Here is a 27562-nt window from a genome sequence, read left to right on the forward strand (position 1 = left end):
TTTTGAACAATCTGTTTTATGGGTGTTTTTGGGTTGTGATTGTCATGAACAAGTACTTTTAGATTAGTGTTTGCGTGCGATGATGGTTTTAAAACTTGTCCCCTTTTTGTGGTGTTGTGACACCTATTTTGAATAGTGTAAGTGTTTTGCAAATTGGTTTTTAATACTCTGTTAGTTTCTTGTCGATGCGTATAACCTACCCCATCTATACCATTACCTAAAATGAGGAATACCATAATGTTGATGACTTGAATTGCTCAAATTTGTTTTGCACATTTGTGATCCATAAGTTTGGGAAAGACATTAAATATGTTTTAAATTAAGGTTGTAAGGTTTTTTCAGGTTAGTTTTAACTTTGGGGTTCAAAATGGAAAGAATATATCGAATTCCTTACAAGATACACTACTAATGTGCAATGCTTCTATGTATAAGTGATTGTTTTCATCACAAGTGACCACATTCAACAACTATTAACTCCCAAGTTGTTTCAATTCTTGTAAATGAGTCACAAAATGAATAAATGAGGGATGAGATGGTTTTCGATGGTTTTATTGACCCCAAATGATACTATAACAAGGGTACTATTAGTAAAGTACATCAGTACTATATCGTTGGCAAACAGATACAAAACAACGGTTCCGTCCATCCATATACACGCCACCGATTATACTAGTCGTTAGACCAATCAACACCATAATATTGATGGCTTGAATTGCTCGATATTGTTTTATACATTTGTGATACATAAGTGTGGGAAAGACATATAATATGTTTTAAATTAAGGTTGTAAGGTTTTTTCAGGTTAGTTTTGACTTTGGCGTCCGAAAAGGAACAAATGTATCGAATTCCTTACAAGATACACTACTAATGTACAAGGCTTCTATGTATAAGTGATTGTTTTCATCACAAGTGACCATATTCAATACCTATCAACTCCCAAGTTGTCTCAATTCTTGTAAATGAGTCACAAAATGAATAAATGAGGGATGAGATGGTTTTCTATGGTCGTGTTGACCCCAAATGGTACTATAACAAGGGTACCATTAGTACAGTACATAAGGACTATATCGTGGGAACTATAATACGTAGATATTGTACGATCCATGCGTGAGTTGTGAATATGATATACAGAACACTAGAAGAACAATAACTATCACTATATTGTATGAGTACATTTCTTACGAACAACAACAATTGATTCATCGATAGAGTTAATTTATTTGTAAGTACCCAAAGTACTTACACATTGACATTACAATACGATTAACGAGCTACAATACACGACACTAACTTTTAACTTGTATTGTTACGGTGATTAGTTAAGAAACAATACATAGGTTTGACAAATCATGTAAACTGCAAATATTACTAGGTTTAACACTATCAAACTTTGAATTACTCCCGCTTCATCTCTGGAATTCTTCACTTTACTTTCGCGATGAACTTGGTTCGTTGATCCACTCGTAGCTTCACTTTCTTCATATCGAGAATAGTTGTGGGAGAAAGTTTGCCCAATTTCAAATGGCTCACACCAATGAGAATAGCCATGGTCTGGGCAACAATAAAATAGCCTCCATGGATTCAAACTTGTCTCCGAGACCATGATTATTGTTTTTTTCCCACAATCATGACGCTTGCAGTTATCTTTTTTATATTTTAAGCTACTCTTTTGAGAGTTGCTACTGGAAGAAGCCATGAATGAGAAGCAAATGAACATAATTACGTGCTTTTTATAAGTTCTGACGACAAAAATAACGGCTATATTATTGTAACGGTCATAAAATTCAAATCGATTCACTTATTATTTTTCTGTGAACCATATTATGTTGTACGTTATACTATATCAACGTAACAACAATACCATTGTAACTAAAACAGTGCGCTCTATTGTAACTAAAACAGTCATATCATATTACATACAAATGGATAAATAGTACGAAGTACATGTCAACAAAGTACAAACAACATAAAAAGAAAGTAGAAACAGAGTAGTGCTACGGGACTGGTTGTTTGCACGTACGGCGATTATGTCCAGGTTTACCACACCGTGCACACTTCATAACACGGGTTTCGACTTGCGATGGAATTCTTTTCGTCCTTCTACGGCCTGGTTGAGCTTTCGATGCAGGCGTGGATTAATAAATACATCTTCCGGGCCATGATTTGTTTGTGCATTGTACAAATCAAATTCCTCATCAAATGAAGGAATTGGATTAATTGTGTACTTGTATACTTCTTTGTACAAATCAACCCGGAAGCAAGGATCAACAAATTCAAATACCGAATATCCTTTCGACTCAATACCTGCACATGCATGTTTGCACGAAAGTTTATCCAACTGCCAAGATTTGCAAGTACATGTCCTAGTCTCTAAATCAACACCATACAACTTATCCTCTTCATACACCTCATAACGCGTACCACTGGATCTGGTATATTTTAATAAGCGAGAGGCCGTATAGTTGATTAATAATCTCTTTTCAACTCTTGGACACACTGTACCAGCCATGACTAAAGAATCTTCCCGTCGATTACCTATCATCTTCATTATTTTGATTCGTATCATATCAATCATGGATGGAACTGGCAAGGATCGTTCATCTTTAACCCAACCATTCCAACATTCAACTTGGTTACTGTTCATTATTCCCTATCTATCCCCAGAAAAGTATGCATTGGCCCAACGATTGGGATCAGAGTCTCGGATAAATGATTCCGCACGAGGCATTGATTGAACTATATGAGATATATGTTCCTCAAACTCTTGCCGAGTAGGAGCAATTGCAGCCTTATGTAGAACACTCACCCAATATGCTTTGTTGTGCAATGGATACGATCTTAGAACCTTTGTTCTAAAGTTATCCTCCAAATGTCGCAAACAATAAGCATGGTTGCTACCAGGAAATACCAGTGGAATGGCTTTAATAAGCCCCGAATGACGATCAGAGAAAATTGTGTAATTTTTCAATAAACCCCCATTGTGATAAACAAGAATCTCTTTCAGCTTATTACAAAACCACTCCCAATTCCTATCATTCTCGGCATCAACAATTGCATAGGCCAATGTGTATAACTCATCATTTGGATCTTTGGACACAGCAGAAAGTAAGCAACCTTTGTATTTATTTTTAATATGAGTCCCATCCAAACATATCATTTGCCTACACCCACGGTGGAAACCCAAAATAGAATTTCCAAAACTAATAAAGATCCGAAGAAACTTTTGAGTTTGAGGGTCAATCTCATAATCGACACAACTACCAGGGTTATTCTGTTTCAGTGCACGACAATAACGTCTCAGTTTATCATAACAGCTCGACTCATCCCCATGAATGTCATACATTGCTTTCTCCTTACCTCTCCACGCCGTATAGTACTTAAGCTCCACACCGTACTTTCTTTGGACCTCATTCAAAATAGCAATTGGTTTGTAACCTGGCTCATCTCTCAATTTTTGTTTCATAAGTTGCGAAATCCACGTAGCATCGGCTTTGGGATGACCCCTTGTACGAAGAGTAGCATCACCACAACTGTGCTCAAGAATACATTTGCGAATGCCAAATAACTTGTCTAATTTATGAACTGATGCATAAACCCTCCATTTGCAATTTTCAACAATGCCTACGGCTATGATCTTTTGTTGATCATTTTTCTTGTACTTAAAGGTTCGATTGTTAGCAATGCAGTAATTTTTTAACATAAACCTAAAATCATTAGCATCTTTGAAAATTTGATTCACCTCGCGTATGCAATGTCTCCATGCATCAATTGAATCTCCAACCGGATTGTACTCAATTTGCAACGGACTGTTGGAACTAACAGACTCACTGGAAAATGCAAAAACAATGAAACAAATTGGATTATTACAGTGAACTACAAATAAATTGTAACAATTGAAATAAGTACTTTGAGTGGAATGCTTGCATACGAGAACTCAATTTATAAGATACTTGATATACAATCATTCCATACTATTAGTAGCCTTATATGATACTACGAGCTTAGTTATTCTACACTATCACTGTAGTAACACGATACTATGTAGTATTATATTCTATGCTATGATCACATAAACAAATTGAAAATGCATACAAAACAGAATGGCTGCATACCCGTTGCTGGGGGTCCTCCTTCTACGCCCATCAAGTTCATCAGTGCGGCTCACCATAATGTCGACTACACTCATGTGCATTACCAAATGCAATGTAACCATATTCACCATGTCTTCGTCAGAAGTCAGTGTGACAAACATTCTTTCACGGGGAGCCAAGTATTGGAGCACCAATTTGTCGGGATGTATATCGTTCCACTTCACTAAGATAGATTCATAGATTTCCTTTAAAGTCGAATCATTCTTAATGGAAATGATGTGCAGATAATCACTGTACCGACAACTTCCAATAATACCGGCGATGGGGTTTGATTCACCATTTGCTGCCATTGTGGGAAATTACAGTTTTTTTTCGCGGTCGGAAAACAAAAAGTAGTAACAGAGAATATGAGGAAAGGAAGAGGAGAGAGAAACATAAGAGAAAAAATGGAAGAAAAAGGAGAGAGGAGAGAGAGTGTAGAAGAAATAGAAGAAAGATGAGAGATGAGAGAGAGTGTAGAAGAAATAGAAGAAAAAGGAGAGAGGAAAGAGGAGAGAGGAGAGAGAGTGTATAAAGTGAAAAAAAGTGGGGTCAGGGACTGAACTGCATGTTTATGTTTGCTGTAGGGACTGACCCGCTAGTAAAACATTACTGGGGACTGACCCGTATGTTTGTTTTTGAGTTGGGAATTTATCTGTACTTGTCCCAAAAAAAACCTTCTTGTTTAAATAATTACAACCTCTCCCAGTTAACTATTGTCTTACGAAAACTCCCTCATTTAATAAGTCATAAAGATGGACGTGTAAACAATAGATAGTTGATGAGAGTGATTGTAATTACCCAAACATGAGAAATTTTTAAAATTTAATTTTATCTTATGAGTGATTGTAATTACCCAAACATGAGAAATTTTTAAAATTTAATGTTATCTTATGGCTGACTGTAATTTGGCCTTATTTTATGAGTGAATGTGCACAAAATTGTTGTATGTAACAACCAATCAAACACAAGATTTAACAAATGATGAAATGAGATTAACCAAACCATCAAATACTAAATAAGAAGAACCACATTCACACAAACATCAATCTTCTCCTCAAGACACAAAACTCTCCGCCGCATTTCTCCACCTTCTCTTCCCAAACAATCACTATCTAAATTCGAGTCGTTTTGGTAGACGGCGAGGGAATTGTTAGAGCTGATGTTCCTTTTAGGAGGGCAGAATCGAAGTATAATGTTGAACAAGTATGTGTAATCGTTGAGTTCTATGGCAGCGAACTCAATGAAGCCATTTATAGTGATCCTGTTACCGTAAAAAAATATGCTAGACGTGCTCAATTGGGTGAAATTTTTGAATTAGATCGTTCGACTTTGAAATCCGATGGTGTTTTTCGTAGCAGTCCAAGGGGATGGTTTACTGTTGGTGGTAATACCTACACCCAAGTGCACATATCGTACAAGTAATAAAGTGGATTTTTAAGTTCAAGTATCGATCCCACAGATAATATTTAATTATTTAATCCTAGACGCTAAATTCTACCAATTGCTATCAAGCCCACCCTACACAGTCGAAAGATGAATAATAAACTAAATTAAAGTAAAGCAATTAAAACAAATTAAAAAGGCAAAAACAAGAAAGAAATTTAGACGAAGATTTAATCAAAGTAAACAAGCCTAGGATTTTATTCTTCTCCCTATGTAATTATTACTCCCCCAATTCCTTCAATTATGCAAGTAATTAACTCAGATTATTAACATGAGATGCTAAATTAATCATAACTCGCTTCCGCGTGTATTACGATTCTAATACTCTAGATTCAATTAATGTATTCCTACGCAATTAATTATAGAACACATCATTAAGCACAAATCTCAATAATGGCTATTTAAGAGATTAACTATATTCCTATGTTAATACCACAAAGGATCTTCTACCACAGTTCTAATTATTAACTCGATCTTCCGATTCATGCGATTAACAATAACATAAAAGCACATAAGATGATCAAATTCATGCACTTAATAAAACAAGTAGAAGAAATAATCCGGAATTAAAACTTACATAAGATCATAGAATTGCGTTCATAAATCCCACATAGGGTTCGGATAAAATTCTAGAAATAAAGACTTAGCTACTCGTGATTCTTATGATAAAGAAAAAAAAATTAAATAAGAAAAAAGTACACTTGAGTCTTCGTTGATCTTCGTTTCTCGCGTTTTGTGGTGTATAAATTCCGTTCCTTATGGTGTAGAGACTTGTTGCTTTTATAGGCTTTTCTTGATAAGGAAGTAGTGGAAACCTAATAGGAATCAATTTTCGCCACTTTTCCCCATGAGGATTTGTTCTTCGATTTCCGCCATGTTGGAGCCCGATGTTTGGAATGTTGCGTGAATAAAAATTGTAGCCAATGCCGCCAAAATCAGCTGATTTGGAGTTCGTATGAGAGAGATATGCTCGAAATGGTGGACACTGCCAAAGCTGTTGCGAGATTCCTTCTTCCTATTTGATTTATTTCCTTATTTGCAACTTTTTCCTTTCTTTTTGATCTTTCTTTCTTCATGGACACATAATTCTCGTTTTAACCTATAAAACACAAAATCAATCAATTAAAGCACAAATATAATTAAATCTAAACAAAAGATCCACTTAAAGTAAACATATTGAGAGTAAAATCTACACTCAACATTTACTTTTGGGCATACTTCCTTTGTTTTGCCCTTCTTCTTCAGACATATTTGGCAAGGTGCTAGAACCTTGTTCAGAGATGTTTTTGCTGGTATTGACCCAGATTTAGACGCTCAAGTAGAGTTTGGAGCAGCCTCTTCAATCTCACCTCTCTCCATCCAACATTTCTCCAATTTAATCCCAGTTTTCCAAACACCATACACATACCTCGAATCCACCATTTGATCGCCGAAAAAGGCGACCAAATTATCGGTACTCTTTCGCAAATACTCTTCAGCATGGGAGGACTGTTCCCATTGTGTTTCCGCGCGAACCATGGTCCCAATAATTCATGTTTTAATATTATCATATTTAAGTAGAAAAATTTAGAAATATTTATTTAAAGCGTACTTTTGATTAAATTAAATTATTATCTATCTATACTATCTATAAAAGGATGAATATAATTGGGGTTTCTTCCATTTTTTTATATACAAAAATGCCCCTAGGTGATTAAGTTAGTAAAAACAATTTAATTAAATAAAAAAATTAACACATCTATACGTAGAGGTAAATCTACAAATGAATAGGTACATGAATGTTTAAGTAACCGATTCAAATAATGGGTTAAAGAATTTGAGGAGTTTGGGAGAATGAATACTAAAATCGACCATTTGACTACCTTTTTGCTACTATAAAATGCATTATATTTAGAGTGGAAAGAAGGGCAATTCTCCACTTTCACATTTTGGTGTACTAACAGAAACATGTTTCTCCATTTTGTTTCTACAAGTTCTTCGGTCAACGGTTGGCAACTATATTTGGCAAGTACAAGGAGCTATGTGTGATCTCTTTTATCTGTTTTGTAGATTTATCATTCATTTTTTATTTGCTTTTCAATTTTTTGTTGCAAATTCGAAAAAATTGTCGTAAGTCACTACAAATTTCTTAGCATTGAAATAAAATGGCAACTTCTGTACAAGAGATTAAACTTATTTGCTTGATGTGTATCGAGAGTTGGATGTCGGGCTTTTCAGGTTTAGGAATTGGTTTTGTTCTACGGTGTTTAATATCGAATTTCCTAGAAATGATATTTTGTTTTTTTAGGGTGAGTGGATTTTCCGGTTTAGGTAGTTGTTTTGTTCAGCAGTGTTTCATAACATAGAATTTTATAGAAATGATATTTTTTTCTTCTTATTTAGGTTGAAATTTTATTTACAAATTCGATGAACTTCAAAGAAACTTTTATTTAATAACACTTTAGAGAATAACGACTAAACGATAAAAATAATGTATATTTAGAATCATTTAGAAAATTACTTTGTCTGAGGATAAATTTTCACCATATTGTTCAAGCATAATTCGATTTCAAAAGAAAAAATAAGAATTCAACTTATGATTCAAAAAGTTGTATTCTCATAATAAAATAAATGAATAAAGAGAATATGGTATAATATATTAATATTAGTCATCTACTTGATAAAGGAAGCCTTTGAGAAACAGAAAATAAAGTATTATATGAAATTTCGATGACATTTAATATGTGCATTTAATTTAAACTTGAGTATCATAAAATGGCAATATCATCACTTAATTATTGATAAAAAAATTAGCACAAAGCTAAGAAAATTACACCACTACGTGAGATATTATGCGTATTTTTTTAGTTGAAAGTAAAAAAAATACATAACATACATTATTAATAGTAAAACAAGTAGCAGCTACAACTTACATGATACAATTTTTTTTTTAGTAAAATTATTGAAACGGTGAGAGTACCTCACTTATATGGAGTATAATTTATGCAAATTATCTATCTTTAAGATTAAAGAAAAGGTAAGGTGTCCAATTTACAACAACTAGTACTACACCCGTGCGATGCACGGGGTAATCATTTTAAAAACAAATATTTAATAATAAAGAGTTTATAAATATAGCAAGATCAATTGTTGATATGTAATACAAAAAAGTAGTAAATATTAAAAAAAAAAAAAAAAAAAAAGTAATGATATATCTCTGTTCAAACTTTGAATTCGATACAAACAATCAGGTTTTTTATACCAATAACTCTAAACGCGTGTAACGACTCCAATGCATTGCAGTTGACCTGCATATTTTGTGCAATAATCATATGAAAGAAGTAAAACGTTAACAAAACAATACCAATATAAATGTTTAATAATATAAAATAATTTTAAGAAATTACTTTTTTGAGCAAGTTTGTAGTACAAATTCAATTACGCTACGAATGAGCAATAACAAAACATATAACTAATATAAAATAAAGGTTGTTATTTTCTACCGTATAAATTTTTATATAGGAGTAATGGTTATTTCTATGCTACACCTGGTGAAAACTAACCGGGTGATTTTTTACCGTTGATCTACACATACCAATGTGGGTGTGGGTGTGTTTGGGTGTATATGAATGGAAAAGATCTAACCGGTGTAGCATAGAATAGACCTAGGAGTACCTTCATATACGCTGAAAAACTTCATTGTATACAACATTATTCATTGGGAATCTCAATTGCCGCATCACCATCATTGACCTCGTCAACATCGCCATTACCGATTCTCAATATCCACTCCACAAACACTTTTATTTCGTCCGCATTGACGGAAGGGAATGGCAACTGAAGTCTATTGTTTTTGTTCAACATCATAACCTTATATTGTCTCCACAACGGTGATGAATTAATTGTAGGATGAACAATGTCTTGTCTCGATGCTTTCAACAGAACTGGTAGAATTTGCCGAAAGTCCCCTCCAAGAACTACAACCTTGCCTCCGAATGGCATATCTGAATCAAGTATCGATTTCATTGTATTGTCAAGTGCTTCGAAACAGTACTTGTGCATCATCGGTGTCTCTTCCCATATGATTAGTTTTGATCTAGACAATAATACCACATGTGGATTTTGTTGTTTGATGCTACACGTGGAGCTCTCATGTACAATTATTGGCAGTCCAAATCTCGAATGTGCAATTCCACCGGAGAGTAAAAGCGAAGCAATGCCACTGGAAACAACGTTTATTACTATTCGCCTCTTGAACGGATAGCATCGGATAAAATTAATACTAATCTAATATTACCATTACCATTACCGTCCATTACCTTTACCGTTACCGTTACCATTACCATAACAAATATTACTACTAATCTAATGATATTATTACTATTAGTAATACTAATGCTACTGATAATCCTAGTATGCTAATGCCATTGTCAATGTCAATGCTAATACTAATCATAATCCTAATTCTAATGCTGATTTGAATACGTTAATGCTAATGTTAATCCTAATATGCTAATGTTAATCTTAATCCTAGTATTTCAATGCTAATAAACTAATAATAATTCTAATTCTAATGCTAATCATAACCCTAACACTAATTCTAATGCTCATTCTAACCCAAATCACAATCCTAATATTAATCATAATCATAATCTTAATCATAATCATAATAGAATCCTAATGATAATGTTAATCTCAATCTTAATAATAATCCTAATCCTAATAATAATACTAATCATAGTTCTAATCCTAATAGAAATTCACATATGCTAATGCTAACGCTAATCTTAATACGAATTCTAATATGGTAATATTAACGCTAATGCTAATATTGATCATAATTCTAATCAAAATGCTAATACTAATATACTAATAGTAATTTTAATCATAATGTTAATCCTAATACTAATAGTAATCCTAATATGCTAATGTTAATTCTAATCCTAATGCTAATGATAATTCTAATATACTAATGCAAATGCAAACGCTAAGGTTAATATGCTAATGTTGATCGTAATTCTAATTCTCCTGCTACTGCTAATGCTTAATAAACATAATCCTAATGCTGATGTTAATGCTAATCCTAATGCTAACACTAATGGTAATTCTAATTCTAATATACTGATGCTAATGCAAACGCTAAGGTTAATATGCTAGTGTTAATCATAATTTTAATTCTCCTGCTACTGCTAATGCTTAATAAACATAATCCTAATGCTGATGTTAATCCAAATATGCTAATGCTAATGTTAATGTTATACTAATGTAGATGAACAAAATATGCTAATTCTAATGCTAATTTTAATTCTAATACTAATCTTAATTCTAATGCTAATCTTAATCTTAATTATAATCCAAATACTGATGTTAATATTAAAATCCTAATCGTAATTATAAAGCTAATACTAATTCTAATTCTAATACTAATTATAATCTTAATCTTATAATCCTAATCCTAATCCTAATCCTAATAGAAATACTAATACTAACACGCATTCTAATTTTAATCGTAATCATAATTCTAATACTAATACTAATCTTAGTCCTAGTACTAATCCTAATATGTTAATGATTACTCTAATATGCTAATGTTGATCCTGTTGGGTTTCGGGCACGCGTACGCAGCGGAAAACAAAAATTTTATGCGAATTAAACAACTTTAAAACACATAAGCACATGCCCGATAATTAAATCAATTAATTGCGTACCTTTGCGCTTCCAGCGAAATTAAAAACAACATACATTGCGTACCTTTGCGCTTCCAGCGAAATTAAAACAACATACATGCTTAATTACTTAATCGAAATTAAATCAATTAGCACGCTCGCGTTTAAATCAAATAATCATGCTCGCAATAATAAAACCAATTTCATGTAGTCACATAAAATCATACAAGTTTCTTATTAAAACGAACATGCATATATTAATTTAAACGTAACCGAATCGAATGACAATTGATTCGAAACATTACCTCTTGAAGCGTGAGGTAGGCGCACTAAGCAAAGCTAGATTCCCACGGAAACCAATCCGTGCAATCCGGGGCAGCAACGGCGATGATCCGAGCTACGGCAGCGCATGTGATTCACGCGCAGAGAAGATGGCTAGCTGCTCTTCCCACTCCTATTGATCCAACCTGTTTGCTGATCTGAAATTATAGCCTTGCTCCGACTTCAGTATCTCCATGCTTATTTTCTGGATGAACAATTCCTTCTAGAAGATGGTAGATTTATGAGTCGTGAAGCTGCTGTCAAAATTTCACGTCCATCGGATGACCGGTTGATTTATGGCGAATTTTCTCGCTGGGCAGCCCAGAAAATCCGAGAGCAGTTTTTCGGAATTGCCTTTTCGCATCTTCGCATCTTCGATCTTCCTCCTCTTGGATTTCACCTCGTATACTTCGATCTACTAAACACGTGGCACTAGACACGTAATAGTCAGAATAACGGAAGAAAAGAAAGAAGGAAAGGAATACCGAAAGAGATCGGCCAACGGGTGGCTGATTCCGGCGAATTTCCGGCGACGACGCGGTGGTGGTGGCCGTGGGAGAGGGTGGCTGATCGAGAGAGGCAGCGGCTAGGGTTATGAACGTGTGTTCTCTTAGTTGTGTGTGTGCAAGACCTATAAATCAAGTATTTATATGTCTTGCATAAAACCCTAACGGGCTTAAGTTGGACCGGGCCCAACAGCTTAAGTTCGTTAGTTCTCTTACTTGCTCATCTCTCTCAATTCGATGATCGGAAAACTGTAACGATTACATTTTCGGAATCATTATAATGTCCTCGTCATTACGAGTGCCAACTCTCGATTTCCAACTTTCCAAAAGTGGAAACCCTAATTCAGTGCACTTTCTAAATTTGGAAACTTCCCGATTTAGAAGGTTCACTAATACGTTCGCCTATTCTTTTCCTTTTCTTATTCTCATTCATAATTCCAAATTACGAATGTTGGACCCAATCATATTGACTTCCAATCATGCAAAGATAAACATATTTTACCTTTGACCGTTTATTCAAAGATCTCATGTGCACGAGCAGTGTGACCCTCGATGGTTCAGGTGTAAGCTAGCCGTGGGCCCACAACCCTTTGTGGTCAAAACTCGTCCCCTTAGAGTTACGATTAAGATGAAACTCATTTCACCTTAATCACCCAACGAATCAAGATTGGCGTCTAGCAACTACACGTCATGATTCCCTAGATACAAATGAAGTGCCTGCAAGAACCTTCAGATATAGTTAACGTACAGTACGGTCCCTTCGATTCATATGTCCCGATCGAACTAGAGGCATTGGTTCATCGAGACCTCTTTATATGTTCGATGACGGTGCGATCGTTCCAAGTGTTGTAATCGTCACGTGCATGACTTAGAGAATCGAATTCTCTAATCATCACTTAGTCAGCTCTGGCCAGAGACTTAGAATGATTACAAACTATCAGAACACACAGGACATCCAAGACTATTCTAGCGATCGAATCCCCGACTACAATGCACAGACCTCCCACTAGATTTCGGACTGCACGAACACTGGCCCTTGGGATGGTCCTCGGTGGAACTCAGGGACAGGTCACGATACAGCTGGTCCTCTAGTGAAGTCACGGTGATGTCTAGGTCATAAGGACTAATGGTGTACAACTATACCATAGATATCTCTACTCGATTATTGGGAACCACTTAGAGATTTCTAGGGTGAGGGAGTTCAGTGAACTCGTCAACTTACGAGCACCCACTTATGCATGCCGATATCACAATACCGTTTACTGATGAGATGCAGTACACATACACTAAGTGCTAGTCTCTAATGGGAAAGGCCGATATCCTCATTGGTGGCGTAACCCTTCGACTAGGAACACGTTTAACAGTTATAATACTTAAGCAAATATCTCACGATCCTAACGATCAATTACTAGTACTTGTAATAACTGTAAGGACTATATCTATGCTTGTGACAAAGGGACAAAGATATAGAATGCCAAGGTCTTTTATCATTAATACGAATAAAGGTTCGTTTATTACCATAATAAATACGAAAGACCACAGCCACATGTTGGCTTGTTGGTCACCTACTCTAACAATCTCCCACTTGACCTAAAGCCAACTACCCACGAATCGCAATCCCATCGACTCTCGATGTTTCTCGTGGATCGATTTCGGTAAAGGCTTCGTAAAGGGGTTTGCAACGTACTCTTTCGAGGTGACTCATTCTACTTTAACTTCACCTCTATCAATGATCTCTCGGATCACATGATACTTTCTCAGAATATGCTTCGACTTCTGATGAGAACGTGTCTCCTTAGCTTGCGCCACGGCTCCGGTGTTATCACAGTACAACGGTACTGGATCACTAGCATCAGGAATGACACCCAACTCTTGGATGAATTTCCTTATCCAAGTCCCTTCTTTTGCAGCTTCAGATGCTGCAATGTATTCCGCTTCGGTAGTGGAATCGGCCGTCGTGCTTTGCTTGGAACTCTTCCAACACACGGCACCACCTTAAGCGTGAATATAAATCCAGAATTCGACTTTGAGTCGTCCACGTCCGATTGAAAACTAGAGTCGGTAAAACCCTCTAATTTCAATTCGGCACCTCCATAGACCAAAAATATATCCTTAGTCCTTCGCAAGTACTTGAGGATATCTTTCACGGCTTTCCAGTGAGCCGGGCCGGGGTTAGACTGATATCTGCTTGTGACACTCACAGCATACGCAATATCGGGTCTCGTACATAGAATGCCATACATTATGCTTCATATGGCAGAAGCATAGGGCGTCCTTTTCATCTCCTCGACTTCACTAGGTGTTTGCGGACACATAGATTTCGAGAGACGAACCCCATGGGACATTGGCAAGAATCCCTTCTTGGATTCTTCCATGCTAAACCGTTTCATAACGGTGTCTATGTACAGGCTTTGGGATAAACCAAGCATCTTTCTCGCTCTATCTCTATGGATGCGTATTCCTAATACATAAGATGCTTCTCCCAAATCCTTCATTGAGAAACGTGTGGACAACCATGCTTTCGTTTGTTGCAGCATTCCTACGTCATTCCCAATGAGTAGAATGTCGTCAACGTAAAGCACTAAAAATATCACTGCCCTCCCACTAACCTTCTTGTATACACAAGGTTCCTCCGGATTCTTCTCAAAATCAAACTCTTTGATAGTTGAGTCGAACCTAATGTTCCAACTTCGGGATGCTTGTTTCAATCCATAAATGGATCGCTGGAGTTTGCAAACTTTTTGCTCACTTCTAGAAGATATGAAGCCTTCCGGCTGCGCCATATAAATTTCTTCCTCAATATCTCCATTAAGGAAAGCGGTCTTCACATCCATTTGCCATATCTCGTAGTCGTACCACGCAGCTATGGCCAGCAAAATCCTAATGGACTTCAGCATCGCGACTGGCGAAAAGGTTTCCTCATAGTCAACACCTTGCCTTTGAGTGTATCCTTTCGCTACCAATCTAGCTTTATAGGTCGATACCTTTCCATCCACTCCAATTTTCTTCTTATAGATCCACTTGCAGCCTATAGGAACAATTCCCTTAGGTGGATCTACCAAGGTCCATACCTTGTTGGAGTACATGGAGTCCATTTCGGATTTCATGGCAGTTAGCCAATGTCCCATGTCCGCATCCGATACGGCCTCATTGTATGTTCTTGGATCTTGTCCAAGATCAACATGATCTTCATCATTCGAGGAGGAATAACCTATCCGGCATTTTCCGAACTCTTTCGGATCTACGTACCGTAGGTTCAGGAGGTATATTAGTGTATTGTTGTATTGGTTCGATTACTTGTTCTTGCGCTTGAACTTCACTTTGTGGTCTTTGAACTACTTCAAGTTCTATCGTGCTGCTTTTCTATCCCATTGAATCTTCGGGATACCCCACAAAATAGCACAAGTCGGATTTACTATCCAACTTATCTCCCACTAATCGCTTCACATAAGCGGGAAAACCCCATATCCTAATATGTTTGTAGTTGGGTTTCCGGGAATGCCAAAGTTCTTTATCATTAATATCTCACTACGTTTTGCTGAATTTCGCCTTAGGGGCCCCCACTACCTTCACCCACTTCGAACTTGTTGTTTTGAAAGGGAACTCTTTCCTTTCTCTTCTTTTGGGGAGAACTATTCTTTGCAGAAGTAACAGCAATGAGAACAGACTTCTCTTTCTTAATGGTGGACTCGAAACTGACCAACATGTTCATTAACTAATCCAAGGGAGGATCTAGTTTGTTCATGTTGAAGTTCACTATGAACGATTCATAGGAACTAGGGAGAGATAACATGATCAAATCCAACGAGAGCTCGGCTGGGAGGGTGACATCAAGATTCACTAGCTTTTCAAGGAGAGTGATCATTTTGAGACAGTGCTCGTGGACCGAAGTCCCTTCTCGCAGTCTTGCCGTGATCAACTCCTTTGTAGCAGCGTACCTCGATGCCCTAATATTCTCACTATACATGCTATCGAGATGAGCCTTTATATCGAAAGCATGCATGTGAGACTCATATTTCCTCGCAAGCGCGGGCTCCATGGCGGCTATCATATAGCACCTAGCATGTGTGTCATCTTTCTTCCAAGCTTCATAAGTTTCCTTTTCAGCATCAGTCGCTGTGGCAGGTATAGTGGCGGGAAGTCTCTCGTTCAAAACATAGAGACGCCCCTCAACGGTTAGCACAAGCTTAAGACTACGCAACCAATCTAGGTAATTAGGGCCATTGAGTTTATTGTCGAGGATTGACATTATGGGATTCATAGACATGATTATTTGAGACATATAGAGAAGAGGATTATTAGAGATTCGCGTTAAATGATTGTTACAATTAAATGTTTGGACTTGTGTTATTTAATTGTTCTCCCACTAATTTTATCGAGTTCCACTTCCCTCTAGTAGACAAACGAGAAAACTGATTTTTCTTAATGGGCTTTAGGTCCAATAGACAAATATAACCCGTAGTTAATCTAGCCCGATTATATTTGCCCAAAGGTAGATCACAATCAATCATATCCACAATATGACCCTAAATTAATTTTCCTCACACTTGATAATGACCTAAGTTAATCTCGCGAATATCAAAATCGTCGTGTGTCAAGTCTAACCTACCAATCAAAGATGCTCATAGAACTTGATTATGCCAAACTAATGCAGTCCCTAGTTAATCTAGCCGACCACGTTAATTCAACATAACCCCTTTCTATGGCTACCTTCATCGCTATGTCAATTGAATTACAGCTTACTCTACCATAGCACTCCCCGCTAACACGGCTTACTGCACTATAGTAAAGGGCTACACATAATCCAACCGTTGGCAGAAGGAAAGAAATAACTCAACAGATTGGGTTTTTCTTTATAGCTTGAAATGATTCTTAATTAAATTAAGAATGAGGGATTTTTATTAAAATGTTTTATCTCATCAGAAGGTTTGGATTGGTCTATGTGATTCCTACATCTATGTTCTCTAAAGGTATATGGAAGCGCATATTGTCCTAAGAGGAACATACGACCTAATTTCATAATTAATTACATTAATTAATTATCGAGTTTTTCAAAATAATTATAGAACCTCAACTAGCATAAATCATTCAAATAATGTTGAGGTACTACTAATTAAGTTGAATCATAATCAAAATTATGAATGTGTTCTATTAATTGAAATCAATTTAACAATTTAAATTAATTAATTAATCTAACACCTATTTACTAAAATAGATGATTGTCGATCCAATTATCTAATTGGGATTAATTGAAAATAATTTTCCGAAAATTAAAATCAATTTGTTTTAAGTTTAATTTTAGAAATCTGAAATAAATTTTTTTTTTTTTTTTCAGTGAACCGGTTCGGCCGACCGGTCTGACCGGTTCGGACCGAAACGGTCCGGTTCTGCCCGGTCCAATTGACCCAAATCAGTGGGCCGGGTCAGTCGGACCGAGAACCGGTCTGACCGACCCGAATCCACTTGGATTCGGTCGATTGGATCGTGCACAACCATCGAACCGGCCGGTTCGACCGGTTCGATCCAAATAATTAAAAACCGACGTTTAAAAAATAATTTCAGATCCGTTTTTCCAATTTCAAACAATTTTAAAGCTGGAAAAATTCTAAACAATATTTCAAAAATATTTTAAACTTACGAAAACTCCCAATTACATAATACAACAATCACTACTTCAATAAATCGAACATGCATAAAATCATAGCATATTAAAACGAACGCAATTAATTGCGCAACGAGCTCTGATACCACTGTTGGGTTTCGGGCACGCGTACGCAGCGGAAAACAAAAATTTTATGCGAATTAAACAACTTTAAAACACATAAGCACATGCCCGATAATTAAATCAATTAATTGCGTACCTTTGCGCTTCCAGCGAAATTAAAAACAACATACATTGCGTACCTTTGCGCTTCCAGCGAAATTAAAACAACATACATGCTTAATTACTTAATCGAAATTAAATCAATTAGCACGCTCGCGTTTAAATCAAATAATCATGCTCGCAATAATAAAACCAATTTCATGTAGTCACATAAAATCATACAAGTTTCTTATTAAAACGAACATGCATATATTAATTTAAACGTAACCGAATCGAATGACAATTGATTCGAAACATTACCTCTTGAAGCGTGAGGTAGGCGCACTAAGCAAAGCTAGATTCCCACGGAAACCAATCCGTGTAATCCGGGGCAGCAACGGCGATGATCCGAGCTACGGCAGCGCATGTGATTCACGCGCAGAGAAGATGGCTAGCTGCTCTTCCCACTCCTATTGATCCAACCTGTTTGCTGATCTGAAATTACAGCCTTGCTCCGACTTCAGTATCTCCATGCGTATTTCCTGGATGAACAATTTCTTCTAGACGATGGTAGATTTTTGAGTCGTGAAGATGCTGTCAAAATTTCACGTCCATCGGATGATCGGTTGATTTATGGTGAATTTTCTCGCTGGGCAGCGCAGAAAATCCGAGAGCAGTTTTTCGGAATTGCCTTCTCGCATCTTCGATTCTTCGATCTCCCTCCTCTTGGATTTCACCTCGTATACTTCGATCTACTAAACACGTGGCACTAGACACGTAATAGTCAGAATAACGGAAGAAAAGAAAGAAGGAAAGGAATACCGAAAGAGATCGGCCAACGGGTGGCTGATTCCGACGAATTTCCGGCGACGACGCGGTGGTGGTGGCCGTGGGAGAGGGTGGCTGATCGAGAGAGGCAGCGGCTAGGGTTATGAACGTGTGTTCTCTTAGTTGTGTGTGTGCAAGACCTATAAATCAAGTATTTATATGTCTTGCATAAAACCCTAACGGGCTTAAGTTGGACCGGGCCCAACAGCTTAAGTTCGTTAGTTCTCTTACTTGCTCATCTCTCTCAATTCGATGATCGGAAAACTGTAACGATTACATTTTCCATTTTCGGAATCATTATAATGTCCTCGTCATTACGAGTGCCAACTCTCGATTTCCAACTTTCCAAAAGTGGAAACCCTAATTCAGTGCACTTTCTAAATTTGGAAACTTCCCGATTTAGAAGGTTCACTAATACGTTCGCCTATTCTTTTCCTTTTCTTATTCTCATTCATAATTCCAAATTACGAATGTTGGACCCAATCATATTGACTTCCAATCATGCAAAGATAAACATATTTTACCTTTGACCGTTTATTCAAAGATCTCATGTGCACGAGCAGTGTGACCCTCGATGGTTCAGGTGTAAGCTAGCCGTGGGTCCACAACCCTTTGTGGTCAAAACTCGTCCCCTTAGAGTTACGATTAAGATGAAACTCATTTCACCTTAATCACCCAACGAATCAAGATTGGCGTCTAGCAACTACGCGTCATGATTCCCTAGATACAAATGAAGTGCCTGCAAGAACCTTCAGATATAGTTAACGTACAGTACGGTCCCTTCGATTCATATGTCCCGATCGAACTAGAGGCATTGGTTCATCGAGACCTCTTTATATGTTCGATGACGGTGCGATCGTTCCAAGTGTTGTAATCGTCACGTGCATGACTTAGAGAATCGAATTCTCTAATCATCACTTAGTCAGCTCTGGCCAGAGACTTAGAATGATTACAAACTATCAGAACACACAGGACATCCAAGACTATTCTAGCGATCGAATCCCCGACTACAATGCACAGACCTCCCACTAGATTTCGGACTGCACGAACACTGGCCCTTGGGATGGTCCTCGGTGGAACTCAGGGACAGGTCACGATACAGCTGGTCCTCTAGTGAAGTCACGGTGATGTCTAGGTCATAAGGACTAATGGTGTACAACTATACCATAGATATCTCTACTCGATTATTGGGAACCACTTAGAGATTTCTAGGGTGAGGGAGTTCAGTGAACTCGTCAACTTACGAGCACCCACTTATGCATGCCGATATCACAATACCGTTTACTGATGAGATGCAGTACACATACACTAAGTGCTAGTCTCTAATGGGAAAGGCCGATATCCTCATTGGTGGCGTAACCCTTCGACTAGGAACACGTTTAACAGTTATAATACTTAAGCAAATATCTCACGATCCTAACGATCAATTACTAGTACTTGTAATAACTGTAAGGACTATATCTATGCTTGTGACAAAGGGACAAAGATATAGAATGCCAAGGTCTTTTATCATTAATACGAATAAAGGTTCGTTTATTACCATAATAAATACGAAAGACCACAGCCACATGTTGGCTTGTTGGTCACCTACTCTAACAGATCCTAATATGTTAATGCTAATATTCTGATGTTAATTGTAATACTACTACTAATCACAATGATAATAATAATAATCCAAATATGCTAATGAAGATATTAATGCTAGTGTTAATCCTAATCCTAATGCTAATTTTGATCCTTATTCTAGTCATAACCGTAATCGTAATCCTAATGCTAATGTTAATTATAATACTAAACTTAATACTAATCATATACTAATATTAATTATAATCCTAACACAAATAGTAACACTAACACCAACTCTAATACTAACACTAACACTACTATTACTGACACTATGACTAACTAATACTAATTTTAATCCTAATACTAATACTAATTTTAATACTAATATTAATACTAATATTAATACTAATACTAATACTAATACTAATACTAATACTAATACTAATACTAATACTAATACTAATACTAATACTAATACTAATACTAATACTAATACTAATACTAATACTAATACTAATACTAATACTAATACTAATACTAATACTAATACTAATATTAAGGCCCCGTTTGGTAGCCAAGATAAGCCATGAAACTAAATAGTTGGACTTAGTTTGATGTTTGGTATCCTCAATAAATTGTCGGGTCGACCCACCAAAATTATATAATCATGGCTTATCTTGCCTTATCTTGGGTTATCTTGTCTTATAATGAGTTTTTTTTTTTTTGTTGGACGTTTCAAGCTCCAATAAAATAGTTGGGTTTCATTAGGTTATTTAATCTTATATTGGCTAATCTTATCTTGCCAACCAAACGGTGCCTAATAGCTTACACTAATACTAATACTAATACTAATACTAATAATAATACTAATAATAATAATAATACTAATATTAATATTAAGACTAATTCTAATACTAATATTTAATGCTAATACTAATAGCTAATACTAATACTAATACTAATACTAATACTAATACTAATACTAATACTAATACTAATATTAATACTAATACTAAGGCCCCGTTTGGTTGGCAAGATAAGATTAGCCAAGATAAGATAAAATAATCTAATGAGACCTAATTATTTTGTTGGAGCTTGAAACGTCCAACAAAAAAAAACTCATTAGAAGGCAAGATAAGCCAAGATAAGGCAAGATAAACCATGATTATATAATTTTGGCGGGTCGACCCGGGAATTTATTGAGAATACCAAACATCAAATTAAGTCCAACTATTTAATTAATCATGGCTTATCTTATATTACTATTACTATTACTATTGCTCATGCCATTACCACTACAAGAAAACAGGGCTTCACCGACGAACATTCAGCGACCAAATAAGTTGTCGCTATTTATTGACAAATTATCGACCAATTTGTGACAGATTACAATTTATTTGCGAGGGATTCTGATTTGGTTGGAGACTAGTCGCTGATTAGCGACGCATTTACGTTTCATTGCTAAATCGTCACTGATGTTGCAACGCAATCAAAAGACGTTACTAATCAGATGCTAATTTTGCGACGCAATCACATTGAATCGATAAATAGTCACTATTTTTGTGACGAATATCATTTTCGTCGGACAATCGTCGCTGTTTCTTCGATGGATATATTTTTTGTCGGAACTGCGTCACTAATTGGCGACGAATTTCATTTACGTCGGAAATTTGTCACTACATTTGGGACGAATAACCTTTTCGTCGGAACTACGTCACTGATTTGCGACAACTTTCAATTCGTCGGTAATTTATCACTCTATTTTGCGACAAATTTATTTTTGTTTTTAATTTGTCACTAATTGTATGACGAATTTGATTAAATAATTCTTAAAGAGCTGAATGTGTATACTTTTGTATTTCTAATATTAGGGCTCGGCAAAAATTATCAAATACCGATTACCACGGTATACCTACCACAAATTACCGAATAAATACCGAACTATCGGTTACCACTACATTTGGTACGGTATCGGTACCGTACCATTGTCTTACGGTACGGTAGCGGTATTGTATCTTCAATACCATAGTAATACCGTACCGTACCGCAACTTTGTATTTTTAAAATTAGTTAATATATTTTTCCTTCTATATTGTTAAATAAAAAAAATATAGTCAACAAATATTATAAAAAAAATAAAAAACAAAAGAATAACGATATGATACATCCTATATATATTATTTTACATAATGATAATTTTTTTATTATCTTCATATATTCATGCAAACTCAATATTTAGCTCTCGTTAAAGCTTTGTTTATGTCACGTACTTCTTTAGTTTCAAAGTCCAATTAATCTTTTATTGGTGGAGTACTTTTTGCCATAATTTTCTTCTCCCTTTCTTTTCCCCCGAGTTCCTAGCCTTTTGATTCATTTGCATTATTGCAATTTTTTTTATTTCTCTCACTTAAACCATGAAACTTTTTTGCTCATTATAAGTTTCTACAATTTTTCTATAGATATCTTAGTAAGCATTAGTTAATAAAAACAACATATGCTACTACGGTCGTATAATGTATATTCATGTAGATTGCTTGATTACCACATTCATTTGCTTATTTTTTTGTATTTATGCATTTATTTAGTATTCATCTTAATTATGGTATCATCCAAGTTCATCAAAAAATGATGTACGGTAGATTACCACGTACCGATCATACCGTACCGAAACTAACGGTATACCGAATAACGGTATACCGCAATTGTTGGTACGGTAACGGTATAGAATTTTTCTATACCGAAAGATACGGTAGGTACACGGTATTGAACAAAATGTTCGGTAACCGTACCGAAACCACCCCTATCTAATATTATAAAAGTTAGTAAATACGCAATATATTTATTAAATGTAAAATAACAAATTTCAATAACACCCCCCTATAATTCCTTGCAGTTATTTTCATTCCCTCTACACTAATTCTTTTTAGAGTTAACTGCGAAAAATCCCCTAAACTTTGGACGTTTTTGCGCTTTACCCCCTGAACGGAAAAAAGTTGCACGAGCATACCTGAACTTGTTAAATTGTTGCACCGATGATTAAAAAATCCATTTATAGCAAAATTCCTGCCTGAATTGCACACGTGCAACTCACACGTGAAAATGAAGGGGCAATTTCGTCAATTCACAAGACTTTCAGATAAAAGAATAAAAAGAAAAATTGAATTTTGTTTTTTGGGGGTAAAGGAAAAAAAATGAAAGCGGGTCAAAATAACCCGGAAAAATTCATCTGGGATTCGATGAGGAGTACATCGGTGGTGGGGCAGCTTCTTCACAAGGTAAAGCTCTGCCCAAGCTAATGGTGTGGCTGATTCTGTTCGTTTCCGCCACGTATGTTGTGTACGCATTGAAGCTGGTTTCCACCTCCCACACGGCCGCCGCCGCCTGCGGCGGCGAGGACTTATTCTCCAATCGCCACCCACAAACCGTCCGCCTTGCCGAACCGACGGCCGGAAACTTATTCTCGAGAAAATGCATTCAGAGGTACCCTGGTTTGTACGGCTCCGATGATAGAATGCAGGCTTGTATGGCTGAACTCGGTGTCCCACTCACTAAGGAACTCGGTTTTCACCAGGTCAGACTTCTCGCCTTAATTTCTTTATTTTTTTAATTGAATTTTTTTCTTTTCTGTATCCTATTTAGTGGGGTTTCTGTTTTCATTTGGGATTTAGCATTTATGCGTGTGTGTGTGTGTGTGTGTGTGTGTGTTTTTCCCGAAATCACTACGAAAAAGGGGAAGAATTTCTACACTTGAAAGCTGTGACCAAATTATTATGAATTTTCGATATGAATTCATTGGAGATTAGGGATTTTTCATTTTGAATTTTTAGTAATTTTATATGATAATTTCAGATGGTGGTGCGGCGGCGGTGGAGAGAGATGGTGGTGCGGCGGCGATGGAGAGAGATGGTGGCGCGGCGGCAGTGGAGAGAGATGGTGCGGCGGCGGTGGAGAGAGATGGTGGTGCGGCGGCGCTGGAGAGAGATGGTGGTGCGGCGGCGGTGAAGAGAGATGGTGGTGGCGGTGGTGTGAAAAATCTTCCCCTCTTTTGCAGCAAGAGGGACACGAAGAAGATGGGTGGGCTTTTTTTCTTTTTCTTTTTTTATTCTTCCTTTTTCTTTTTTTTTCTTTTTCTGTTCTCCTTTTTTTTTATTCTTTTATCTGAAAGTCTTGTGAATTGACGAAATTGCCCCTTCATTTTCACGTGTGAGTTGCACGTGTGCAATTCAGGCAGGAATTTTGCTATAAATGGATTTTTTAATCATCGGTGCAACAATTTAACAAGTTCAGGTATGCTCGTGCAACTTTTTTCCGTTCGTTTAGGGGATTTTTTGCAGTTAACCCTTCTTTTTATGTCTTCTCCGTACCCCCCCCTCTTATTCTCTATATCTCGCTCTCACTCCCTCTATCTCGTGACGGTTCTGGATCTCGTCAAGTCTCACCGAAAGAGGGGTGGTACCACATTATTGCCCGCTCAGTCGCCATCTACAAGTAGGTAATTTTTGCAGAGCATCTTCTTGGGTAATTTCATTCTACAGTGCGCAATTGTCAAAATTAGGTCTGAGTTACGGGTGTGAAACTATGAATAGGTAGTATTCGCTTAGGTTATAATGTGATTTCTGAGATTTCTTTCTAGATATATTTTTTTTCTGCGGATCCATTTAAACTTTTCTTTTTGTTAATTGTGTTTTTAAATTTTCAAAGACGTGCTTGAATATTTGGGTTGGGGTTTCAGAATTTAGTATAAATTTATTTCTTACTTATATTTAAATTGAACAAAGAAAAAAAGGACTTGGTTATTAGAAGGAATTCATTGCCCTAGGTTTCTTTATAAGGGTTGAATATTGTAGCAGACTATCGGAATTCATTGTACTATATGCCGGAGATCCTTATATGTGTATACGTATGCTTACGAAGGATAATAAATTAAGGCTGATAGTGTAATATTGCTTGAATTTTTTTGAAAACAATATAATATAAGTTTCTGAAAACAATAATAATTGATGCCATCTACGAGTGTGCTTATGTGTGTGAAGCAATATAATAATAGTTTTGAAAGATGATGATAATGCAAAAAATGATTTTGTCCCAACTTTAGTGGTATCAAAAGTTGGTCATGGTGAGCAGGAACAGGTGATTTAAATAAGTCTAGAGGTAATTTCTTTGCTCTTCGTTTTTGTGTATATTTGCGGTAAGTTCCACGAAATATCCGTAACATATGCTGCTTGCCTTTCTGACTTCTTATTAGTTTAGTCTTTTAGTTATTCATGGAGTCCCATTATTCTCATCAGAATGGTCTCTTCAAATTGAGTTTAAGAAATGTTTGTTAAAATATAGGTTTTCTCGGTATATTTTTCGAAGCCTCTGCCTCTAATATCAGCATACAAACTAGTTATACATTTATTTCTTCAAATCAGGTAATTTGCTGATCTTGGTTATCTAAGTTGTGTGTACTTCTAACTATATATGTATGTTATTTTTCCTACTATTAAACTCTACCTATTAGAAATCTTACTTCATATGTATTTTTTCAGTTATTGGACATATTATTGGCTAAGCTTTTGGCTCGCAAGCACAAAGTACTTGAGTACTTTCGGTTCTTGATATGACATTTGAGTAATAGTAAGGTACTGAAGAATTATTATTTGGTTCTATAAGTGCAAGTCATAAATTTGTATTTCTTAATGATAACTGTTGTATGATTTCATCTATTTATTTTTTTCTAGTGTAGTATTGAAACATGCAGGTAGTATTTTTACCATGATAAAGGTTTGTTGCTTTTTAAACAATGGTTATTAGGGACTTTGTGAAACTGTATAGATTTAGTTCCATTTTATGTTAGTATTTGCATAATGTCTTGTTTTCTTGTTTTAACAGAATTCTTGTTTGAAATTTCAGATGAAGTTCAAGGATTTGGTTCTCTGTTGTTCAAGTGTTCACCAACTAAGAAGGTGAGCAAAATTCATTAGATTGTTGTTGCATTTGATTACTCCTTTTGACCGTTTAAAATCGTAAGAATAATGTTACTATAGTTTTTGTGATGCAGATTATGGGAATCGACACCGCGCTTGAAAAATTCCAAACTCTTGGAGATGATGACATTTTGAAGGCATCGTGTAAAGGTTCTAGAATATGATTTGTTTAGAGAATGGTGGATAAATTATTGAGATGGCATATGTACATGGATATTGTTTTACATTTTGATTTTGAACTTTTTGTGAATACTGGGAAATGATTTATCAAATAATTAGTGATTTATAATATTTACATTATTTATGCTTGACAAGTCTATACATGAATTCAAATAGTGTGAATGGATAATAAATTTCATTGCTGAAATTAGTTGGTGGATCACCGACGAACTGAATTTTTATTACCACATTGGCAGCAAGTGATTACTGACACAAAACAGTTTGTCAATAAAATTACTGATGGAATTTGTTAGCGGGATGTCCGTTGGTAAATTACTGACCAAAATACATAAGTAGTCGGTAAAAATTACCGATGAATATACTGACAATAATATTCCGTTGCTAAATTGAACTTTACCGACTGAAAAGAGATCACGTTTGTATCCAATTTTGCGACGGAAATTTATCATATTACTGACGGGAATTACGTTGCTATATTTCCGACCGAATAAATGCGTCATTAAAATTTAGCGGCGGGGTTTATACCGACCGATTTTTTCTGTTGGTATATCCGTCAGTGAGTCAATTTAGCGACCGATTTCTTCGAATCACCGACATAATACTAATCATAATACTAATCCTAATGTTAACTCTAATCCTAACTATTATAAATGATTAAAAATATGTACATATTCAAATTATGCAAACAATGACATTACAATAAACTTTTGATTATGAAGAAATTGTATCTTAAAAACAAATCATAATAGTGTCATTATGCCGTAAAGAGTGATAATATAGTTGCAACTTCAATGGTAGGTATTAAAATGAGACATCTAAACCCTTAATTGATGTTTGAAATAATACTTTGGTATTTCGAAAAAACTTAAATGCTCCAACCCGTAGGAATCAAATAAATTATTTTATTTTTAAAAATGTATCAAACATAAGTTAATAGATATATTTGGTCCCTATTCTATATGAATTTGGTAGAAACTTTATTCTTTCCACGATGAAATTGCAGATCCTAATTTTCTAGGAAAATTTGATACTTGGTTTTTTTGGGTGCATTTTTGCACCTCTAGGAGATGAAGTATAAAAAAAACTACCCCTTTAGTGCTTTCGTTGGAGAAAAAAAATTATGTTTTGGGAATTAAAATGGAAGTTTTGATAAATATAAGAATACTGA

The 27562-nt window shown here is 35.8% G+C and overlaps 2 protein-coding genes and 1 long non-coding RNA gene across 6 annotated transcripts; 2 read left to right on the plus strand and 1 right to left on the minus strand.

Annotated features, from left to right (window-relative positions):
• Positions 1-2650: 2650 nt before the first annotated feature.
• On the minus strand, positions 2651-4441 carry LOC105960314 (uncharacterized). The gene is made up of 2 exons (XM_012984479.2): positions 4113-4441; positions 2651-3530 (listed from the first exon to the last, which is right to left on the minus strand). The coding sequence occupies exons 1-2, from the start codon at positions 4439-4441 to the stop codon at positions 2651-2653; spliced, it is 1209 nt and encodes a 402-aa protein (XP_012839933.2).
• An 18951-nt stretch (positions 4442-23392) lies between these two features.
• Positions 23393-24337, plus strand: LOC148770061 (uncharacterized). The gene is made up of 2 exons (XM_088819802.1): positions 23393-23816; positions 24095-24337. Exons 1-2 carry the CDS (start codon positions 23541-23543, stop codon positions 24245-24247), a joined length of 429 nt encoding a protein of 142 aa, XP_088675928.1. The 5' UTR covers positions 23393-23540; the 3' UTR covers positions 24248-24337.
• A 187-nt stretch (positions 24338-24524) lies between these two features.
• On the plus strand, positions 24525-26500 carry LOC105960341 (uncharacterized). Of its 4 annotated transcripts, none has more exons than XR_016031794.1 (5): positions 24525-24733; positions 25580-25659; positions 25777-25869; positions 26141-26193; positions 26275-26500. It is a non-coding gene; the product is annotated as an uncharacterized LOC105960341 (long non-coding RNA). The 4 variants fall into 4 exon arrangements; XR_001173012.2 differs by having other exon boundaries at positions 24601-24737; XR_001173010.2 differs by having other exon boundaries at positions 24601-24737; positions 26289-26500.
• The last annotated feature ends 1062 nt before the right edge of the window (positions 26501-27562 follow it).

Source organism: Erythranthe guttata, chromosome 6, assembly GCF_056151865.1.
Source record: "Erythranthe guttata isolate IM_541 chromosome 6, IM_541, whole genome shotgun sequence".
NCBI classification, from domain to species: Eukaryota; Viridiplantae; Streptophyta; class Magnoliopsida; order Lamiales; family Phrymaceae; genus Erythranthe; species Erythranthe guttata.